The sequence below is a fragment of the Nothoprocta perdicaria genome, unplaced genomic scaffold (assembly GCF_003342845.1).
Source record: "Nothoprocta perdicaria isolate Ctin4 unplaced genomic scaffold, notPer1 scaffold_10, whole genome shotgun sequence".
NCBI lineage: Eukaryota > Metazoa > Chordata > Aves > Tinamiformes > Tinamidae > Nothoprocta > Nothoprocta perdicaria.
The window spans coordinates 7,213,168-7,222,289 of record NW_020454094.1 but is presented as its reverse complement, the minus strand read 5'-3'; the positions used below and the strand labels follow the sequence as shown (position 1 = coordinate 7,222,289).

At 49.0% G+C, this 9,122-nt stretch overlaps 1 protein-coding gene across 4 annotated transcripts in view; it reads left to right on the top strand.

Moving 5' to 3' along the window:
- Nucleotides 1–9,122, top strand: part of UBAP2 (ubiquitin associated protein 2) — an 88,385-nt gene that overhangs the window by 78,714 nt on the left and 549 nt on the right. For all 4 annotated transcript variants that reach the window (XM_026039681.1, XM_026039672.1, XM_026039666.1 and 1 more), the window contains exons 22-27: nucleotides 2,912–2,990; nucleotides 4,470–4,684; nucleotides 5,655–5,754; nucleotides 5,839–5,946; nucleotides 7,436–7,503; nucleotides 8,476–8,667. In XM_026039681.1, the coding sequence (XP_025895466.1) occupies nucleotides 2,912–2,990; nucleotides 4,470–4,684; nucleotides 5,655–5,754; nucleotides 5,839–5,946; nucleotides 7,436–7,503; nucleotides 8,476–8,667 (762 nt within the window). The remainder of the gene's footprint in view (nucleotides 1–2,911; nucleotides 2,991–4,469; nucleotides 4,685–5,654; nucleotides 5,755–5,838; nucleotides 5,947–7,435; nucleotides 7,504–8,475; nucleotides 8,668–9,122) is intronic.

Here is a 9,122-nt window from a genome sequence, read left to right as displayed (position 1 = left end):
GGCTGCAGTCGAGAAGGGGCGTAGAACGCCATGGGTGGTAAGTAGTGTCCCTTTTCCCCGAGCGTCGCTGCTGTGCCTTCATGTGCACCGTGTCTGTGTGGAGCTGTATCCTGCGCTGCGTGGAGGCTGTGGCCCTGCTCAGTGTTTGGGGTGCTGTGGGTGTGCGGGCTGCGGTGCTGCTGTGTTGAGCGCYGTCATGCCTGTTGCTCAGGTGGCGTGGTGCCCTGTGCGGTGGAGGGCTGCGTGGTGCCTGTAAGTGGAAGTCGTTGCTGTAGATGCCTGCTGTGTCTTGGTGGCCTCTGGCTGAGGTTGATGTTTGTGTTGGTTGGTCTTTRTAAGGAGGGAGCCGAGCAGGTTGCGATTCTCYGTGTGAGCTTGTGGATGTTTAGGAAGCAGGTGTGAACTTGGAGGCGGACGACGTCCCAGGCGCAGGCGCTGTGGTTGTGYGTGCGGAGGAAGTCCTGGATGCGCCGGAAGTATGTGTTGATGGCGAGGCGGGAGTTGCGGGGCCCTTGGCTTGTGGAAGGCGTGGTGGCGTCCTTGAGGCATTCCTGGAGATGTTGGATGTGATGGTTAAGCTTGTTGAGAAGCTGSTGGTGTGCTTGYYGGTGCCAGTGRGCAGGCGTGTTTTCATTGCTGAGAATSTTGAAGAGGTGCTGGAGGATGTGTAGGATGGTCTTGGTGTCTTGTTGCGGGTGGTTGTCTGTCAGCAGGGTGTCGGGGAAGGAGAAAGGTGYGTTGTGTTGGTCGCAGAGCACGGTGCGGTTGGGAGCCATGGTGCGCAGGAGCTGGAAGGCGTCCRCGTTGAAGGTGCTCTGTTGTGTGCGGAGGTTGTTGCAGGCGAGGGCAGCRGCGAGAGCGGGCAGGAGAAGCAGGAGCAGGGGAGCGCGGCGCCACGGGCAGGGCTGTGGTGTTGCGGGCGCAGCCATGGTGGTGTGTTGAGTTGAGCGGTGTTGGCGTGCGGGAGGCCTGTGAGCCTTGGTGGTGCTGGCGAGCGCTGTGCCGGAGGGTGTGCAGGGYGTGCGGCTTTATTYGGTGCCGCATCCTCGTATCAGTCCCGAGCAGTCTCTTACACCATCTTTCCCTTCATCATTTTCTTGATGTAGAGAATTTCCCTGTTTCCATTTTCAGTTTTCATTTCTGTTTGTTTGGAATTTTTTTCCTTATGACTTCTGTTTGGCACCTGCAATGTTTCCATGCAGTGTCCATGCTACTGATGTGGGAGAGTCCTCTTCTTTCCCAGGCCTTTGGTTTGAGTGCTGTGGGGCGACCCTTTCAGAGAGCCTGGTTTTTGTGCCCGTGTCTTTCTGTGGGGATTGTTGTGGGGCAGAGACTGTCCTGGACAGATCTCCTTGGGATATGTTCAGGTATTTTCATTTCCTCTTTGTTGTAGGCCGTGTTTCCTGGTTTTATTCTCAAGTTTCCTTCCTTATCAATATCTSCTTTTATTTGGGCTACTTCTCTCCGTTTTCCTTGTATTTACTTATATTTTCTCTCTTTTTGCTCAAAGCTGTATATTAATAGATGCTTTAAAACTTTTAATATTTCTTCATTTCCTTTGTGATTTCCTGTTGCTTTTTTGTCATCTTTAGCTTTGCTAATATAGCACAGGTTTTTGTCTTTCAGAATAGCTTGTAAAGTGGTAGAATATTTTTTTGTGTGTGTGTGAAATTTTTGAGTGATTGAAGAGAGTTTGCTGAGGAGTTTTCCTGAAGTATTTTTATGATTTGTTGTCCTTCCTCTATTTTATTTCAGTAGTGTCTGTGTGTGTCCTTCTTTAGAGTCTCAGTCATTTGAAGCTGAATGGAATGATCTGGTGGGACTTTCTTGTTTGGGTGACRAAATAGTTTGATAGTGTTTCAGTGTCCCTTGCATCTAGAAAGTGAAAGTGTTTCGAGTGCAAAGTGAAAGTGATCCACTCCTCTAGGAAGGGAGCAGAGCTTTGACGCAACGCTAATGAGGTTTTCCCCTGATTAATCGTGGGTTTTCCCTGTCTGAAGTGTATTCTTTCTGTATGTGTTAGGTAGGTGCRTGTTGGGCCAAGAGATGTCTATAGAGCACATTTTAAACAGCAAATTATTATTTAAAGAGCTATTTTTTCTGCTTCAAGCTTGAAAGTAATGGGCTGCACTCAGGTTTTCTCATGAGGGGTGTGTCTGAGGTTAAGGATATGGGCTGCTGCYGAAGGAAATACTGCTTTTCCCCCACCTCAGAAACAGTGAGACTAGTTGGATTTCTTAGACTGCCATTCTCAGGTTTGCTTAAGCTTTTTCTGCTTTCTACAGGAGAAACAAACTGGTTTGTCCCTTCTAGTTCATATCCAGCAGATCCTGTTCAGATTTCTTCTCCAAATCTGCTTTTGTGACTCTTCTTTTGAAGGAGAAGAAAGCGTGACTTTGTTCTGACAAAATTTTTGATGGTGTTCTATGAAAAGTGATTTATCCTGGAGTTGATAAGAGGGTGTTGATAAGCGTGGCTATAAAGGCTGCTCCTGGGGGTCCCTTTTGCCCAACCCACCCCGAAGCATCCACGGTCCCGGGATCTCCCTTTTCCAGGCTGAGATGTGGCTGCTGTGCTGCACGTTGCAGGTTCAGCTGGAAGCGAGGCTGTGTGTGTCCCCTGGGGCCACACAAGTGACACGGACATGGCTGGCTGCACAGACRGGCAGATTTGTAGTTGATGTTAAAAGTGTCCCTAAAGCACTTTTGTCTTGCATTGTTTTTGTTTTGTTTTGGAGAATCAGCTCTGCCCTAAGCTCAAAGGTCACCGTCTGCACGAGGCTCCTTTATTTCCTGCTTCTTCATTTTTTTAAATCTATATAACTGTCAGAAGAACTACCTGTTACGATTTTGACTATTAATACATGGTGTTCTCTCTCTGCTCTCTCTCTCTCTTTTTCTCTGTCTCACAGGATTACTATGGAATTACATTCCCTGCTCCTGCAACCTTAACAGGCAGAGATGGGAGCCTTGCTAACAACCCATACTCAGGTGAGTGACGTCTTGAGATGAGGACAGTAACTTAAATGTAGATCATCGTGCCGCTACTGAAAGAGAAATCATTTGTCCCTTCTACAAGTAGTTTAATCCATGTTGATTTTTCTCTTATATAATCTATGTTGATTTTTCTCTTTTTTATATATATATTACATATATGTGTGTATATATATAATACATATATGCATACACAGACGGTAATTTTTATGTGACTCCTCCTGGGATAAAATTGGACAATTTGATTGTCTTTGATAACCAGTGCGAAAATATTTAAAATATAAATGGCACTATTGTCAACTGCCTTTCCCAAGAATATACAGATAATTTCATAGCTTTCTTCTTTTTTTTCTTTAGAAATTCAGCTAGCTTTCTAGTTTTCTTTCCTTTTCATTTCCCTTAGAATAGACCATTTCAGACCTTTATCATCTGCTCCCCTTACTTTGTTGTTGCTACTTTTGCACTTCTATGTTTCTACCAGGAGCTGAGTCGAGCAGGCTCCCCCACTCCCTCCTTGAGCCTGAGGGACTTAATTTCCAAACATGTGTGGTCTAAGAACCCCGTCCTCATCTCAAACCATGTCTTTCAATTATCAACCTGCACAGAATACATGAATTTCTGCCCGGATTTTGAGTTTGTGGTTTTCTCCTGCTGGTATCTGGTTGCAGCCATAGGTGTTACGGTTCTTATACTGCAGCTATTGAAATTTGTCACACTTGTTGGCAGCTAACAAAAGGAATACTGGGTAGGAATGAGACAGATGTGATACGTGTCACCTTCCTAAAAAGGAGCAAATATGCCAATTTKTTAGACCCCCAAAAAAAGCAAGTGTGTTGGGAGTTTTCTGCTTGGTTACTCACCTCTCTCAGGAGGCTGCTTTGGGGTTAATAACCACATTTCCCTTCCTACTTCTTCAATAAGGTGGCCCACGATGCAAGCCTTGCTTTCCTGGCCTCCAGCTACTGTCTCCAGACCTTTGGTGGTGTGAGGAATCGGACATCTAATTACTCATGCTTGACAAATAAATAGATATTGACAAAAAACATGCCCGTTGTTGCCTGTAAAACCTAACTTGCTCTCAGCCCATGAAGCTTAACTAATCGGGTTAACCTTTAGGAAAGCCATGCTTTAACCCAGCAACCATTTGCTCTTTGGCTATTACTGTGCTTACGCTTTCAGCATGTTTTTACTGCAATGGTCTAACAGTGATGAATCTTCTCAGTCTGTGATAGAGAGGTAAGTATCGATACCTCCACTTTTTCGATGGATTAACCGTGGCGCAGAATTCTCTGCCAAGACGAGCAGTGCCCACTGGAATAGAGGTCAGGAATAGAGGGACCAGGAGAGCTCATCCCATGAAAATCTGTAGTCCTTCAAGTGTAGGACACAGTCCATTTTGTAGTTGTTTATTTGTATGCGGAGGATCCTCTTGGGAGTGAGTTTCTTAGCTGTTCTGATGAGTTATTTCTTTTGCAGGTGATGTAACAAAATTTGGTCGTGGGGATTCTGCCTCCCCTGCTCCCGCCACCACGCTGGCGCAGCCGCAGCAGAACCAGACGCAGACCCACCACACAACGCAGCAGCCTTTCCTCAACCCCACCCTGCCCCCAGGGTACAGCTATACTGGGCTACCTTACTACGCTGGTGTGCCAGGAGTACCCAGTGCATTCCAGTATGGGCCAACCATGTTTGTAAGTATGACAGCCGAAACCATAGGTTTTTCTTTGTTTCTCTGATTTTGCTCTGTTCAGTCCCGACCACCTAAATCTTCCTGTTTTGCAAGAAGTTTCCAATGAAACTGTTGTGCAAGGCTGAGAAAAATAATCACAGTCCCTTCCCCAAGAAAAGAGGAAATACAAAAGGCTAGAGTTCATGGAGTCCTACACAGGCTACTGTGTRGCTGTATATAACAGCTGTGTRGCTGTATATAACAGCTGTGTRGCTGTATATAACAGCTGTGTGGCTGTATATAACAGCTGTGTGGCTGTATATAACAGCTGTGTGGCTGTATATAACAGCTGTGTGGCTGTATATAACAGCTGTGTGGCTGTATATAACAGCTGTGTGGCTGTATATAACAGCTGTGTGGCTGTATATAACAGCTGTGTGGCTGTATATAACAGCTATAGCTCATTGAGGCATTATGTTCCTTAAAGCCCATAGCAGCCTTCAGGGGGTTAAAGGGAGGTGCAAGGCTGAGTCCGATGCTCAAGGCAGAAGGGTCAATGCCTCTATTTTAGGGCCGTGTGGGTTTGTGTTTTATGGAACTACCCCAGGCAGGGCCTTCCAGGCTGGTGTTYTTTTCGATTCTGGATGGTGAGCACCATGGCTGATCCTTTTCTGTTTCGTGGGCAAGAACTTGCTGCTTAGGTTTCATACACGTGTAAAAGAAGTGCATGGCCTYTCCCAAGCCGTGGCTGAGACCAAAGCTGGGGCTTTCGTGACAGCTCTTGCCACGTGCAGCAGCAAGTCTGTGGCTTGCACAGAGCCCCTGCAGAAGCTGCAGCTCGCAGGGCGAGTGTCACCTCTCCTCTGCGCTGCATGGTACATCCCAGAGCTGCTCCACTTTCCACACTYGCCATGCGAGGTGCCTTCCCCTAGATGGCAGAGGGAGCTTGCTTTTCCCGKTCGGAATGCCTTTTGTTCCCTTTGTTTGTCTAGGTACCTCCAGCATCTGCTAAGCAGCACGGAGTCAATCTGAACACAGCTTCGACTCCTTTCCAGCAGGCGAGTGGCTATGGGCAGCATGGCTACGGAGCAGGTACRCTTCTCATCCGCGCTCTCCACCGGAGCGCCCGCAGAGCCGCTTGCACCCTGTAACACCTTGTCTTGTACACACCGGCAGGCTATGATGACTTAACGCAGGGAACGGCAGCTGGAGATTACAGCAAAGGAGGCTACAGTGGGTCATCTCAAGCACAAAACAAATCTGCTGGCACTGGACCTGGGAAAGGTAACACATGAGAGCTGAGGGCGTTCTGCGTGGGATTTAGCAGGGCAAACTCCCAGCATCGCCAGTGCTGTGCAGTCAACCCAGCAGCCAGCTGTGAACAGGGTCAAAATCCACGCTGTTTCTCCATCTCCCGTATACAAAATGCTTTTTTTTACTGTCCCAAATGTTTCTTCTAAATCGAATGGCTGAACTTTGCATAAGAATCTGTGTGGCTGACATGCAGCTTTGTCCACAATTACACGTGGGAGAAATGGTGAACTGTGTCCTCTGCCAAAGTTTGGGTTTGGTGGATAGCAGCAGTGCCGTGTCACTGAGCCCTGAGCAGTCAGGGACTGCTGCTGAAATGGTCTTCTGCCAAATGAAGACTGGATTTTGAGATCGTTGTTAGGCACCTGAGTGAGCTCTGTGTTAGGAATGAGCAGGGCAGTTCACACATCTCTAAGCTGTTGTTTCAGCTGCTCTCTGTACACTCCATAACTCATTGCACTGTTTCATGCCTGGAAGTGATTTCCTAGTAATTGTAAAGGCGAAAGAATTTATACAGCTTCTATGAAAGCTTTATTCTACACATGCTGGTTAGACCTGAGAAACATAGTAAACTGCTTAGCACTAACTAGTTCATCCCTGGGCTTAAGCAAAGACCAAGTATTTGCTGTGTGTTTGAAGCATCAACTGCCCTGAACAATATAAATACCTAAGTCTTGAACTGAGAGTTGCTCAAACCATGGCCTGCCAAGAGGAGCAGTCTTCTAGGGAAGGAGCAGCCTTAGAGCAGTGCAGACACCAACTCCAGTCCTCTGACTGAGGAAGCACTGCTTTTGTTCTGGTCTAAGTGACATGATTAGAGCTGGTCTTTATTAGACTGGGAGTGAGTGACCAGCTTGAGAGTCGCCTTGCTGGTAAGTGACTGTTCCTGAGCTTGTTCTGGCACCAGCTGATCCAGGTAGAAGCCAGCCTGAATCTGTGGTATAATTTAATTCTCTCTGGGTGCAGGAGCATTGCGGACCTCACCCTTCTGCATGATGCAAAAGTACAAAAGCACAAATGTTTGGCAGATGCTGAATTTCATTGCTCAATGCGCTACTGGAAAGGCCTTGAATGTTGTAATAGAGCCAAATGTGTTTCTAATCCTAGGGGAAAGTGGCTTTTCTTGAGCTAAATGAGTGTTCTGTGCAGCCAGCTACTGCCCAGTAAAGTGTCTTTGAATCTAAGCTGTAAATCTGTGTAGTGGGCATGGGTGACCTAGTCTCATGGGCTGGTTCCCTTTGCATTGGGTTGGGAGTGAGGAACCGAGCCCTTTTCTGTGTTCCTGTGTGGGGTGCTGCAGGTCAGGGCACGGAAAAGCCAGCCCAGTAGAGCATGAGGTGCGGTGGCCAAGGATGAAGGARCATCCACTGATGCCACCAGAGGTGCCCACAGCAGAGCAAGCACAGGGTTCGAGTTGGGTGGCGTTTGGCTTTCTCACTGTTGGTGGCTTTTTGTCTTCCAGGTGTTTCTGTGACCTCAAGTAACACAGGTGTGCCTGATATCAGTGGCTCAGTCTATAACAAGACTCAGGTGAGGAACGCTGACCCCTCCTCCCCCTGGCCTGCGGCCAGGCCCAGGGCTCCCTGGAATCATAGAGTCCCTGAAGTTGGAAGGGACCTCTGGAGGTCTAGTCCAGCCACCCTGCACACGCAGGGTCACCAACAGGGTCTCCCTGCTCACTGGCACCCCAGCAGGACTTCCCCTGTGGCAGATGGGAACAATTCCCAGGCCTGTGCATCCCACAGGCAGCAGATTTTGGCTTTTTTTTAATACTTGCTCAGTTTGTTTTGGGGGAAAAGTCTCATCTTCTATCCCACCACTCTTTCCACGTGAACTCCTAAAGGAAGCTGCTAGTGCAGATAGAGCTTTCTGTGCTGTCACCCTGTATGTGCTGTATCCTGGGTGCAAATCAAATGGGAAAAGCCTTTTTAGCCCCAGAGTGACCGAGTTAAGAGGCGGTTTGCTTTTCTGCAGAGAGCCAACCAAGAAGTAGTGGGAAACGAGCCCTGCACGATGGCTTGGCTGTGATCCGTGCCTGTGGGTAGGATGCTGCCTCTCACACGCGCTGCTTGGCACCAGTGTGAAGCTTTGGCCAGGGCAAACAAAGTTCCTGCTGGAATTTCTGCTTGTGTCCTTGTTGGGCAGCAGTGACCAGGTCGAGTAATTCCAGCCTGAGCGCCCCGCAATGAGCGAAGGACTCRGGAGACTATATCCTCCATGTCCCATGAAGAAGAAAGAGGGTCAGGGTCAAAAAAGCAACACGATAGCTGTGGAAATGAAATAAAAGAATTAGAAAAGTTGCAGGCATTAGAGAAAATAAAAGGTGAGGACAGGATCTGAAACTCATGTGCTGAAGTGCTCGCAGGTATTCGATCCACCTTGGCTTGCCCGCAGGGTTGCAGAAAGGTTCAAGTGACCCATGTCCAGGCCACTCTTGTTCTTTGGTCGCCGTGGGGCTGCTCGCACGCGTCTCTGATCATCTCCCCGTTGCCTCCCGCGCAGACGTTTGACAAGCAGGGGTTCCACGCTGGCACGCCGCCCCCCTTCAGCCTGCCGTCTGCTCTCGGATCCACTGGGCCCCTGAACCCTGGTGCTGCCCCGGGTTACGCTCCAGCCCCGTTTCTCCATATCCTGCCTGCACATCAGCAGCCTCATTCCCAGATGCTGCATCATCATCTTCAGCAAGATGGGCAGGTGAGTCGGCGCCCGTGCGCAGGGCCTGGGTGCACGTGGCTCCTGCCCACCCCCAGCTCTGCTGCTTTGGGCCTTGCTCGTGCCTGCAGGCTGTTCACGGGCTGGGGCACGTGTGGGGCTGAGCCCTGCTCCGGGGGGCTCCTCTGACGTGGGCACAGGCAGACACGGGCAGCGGGGTGTGGAGCTGCAGCAGCCGCTGCCTTTCCCTGGCCAGGACATGGAAAAGGGGGGTTGGAACACTTACAGTGCAAGCCTGGGGGGAAAAAAGCAAGTGTCCCCTGGCAAATTGTGGGTCAGCTCCTGTTTCTGATTTGGTTTCGCTGCCCGTTGCATTTGCCTTCCTCTCTATAATCCTGTTCCCTGAAAAACACAGTGTTCTGCCTTAGAGTCCTGAAATAGGAAGTGACTTCTGTGCAGGACGTTTGACATCTTTGTGTGGTGCGTCGTCCTCGCCC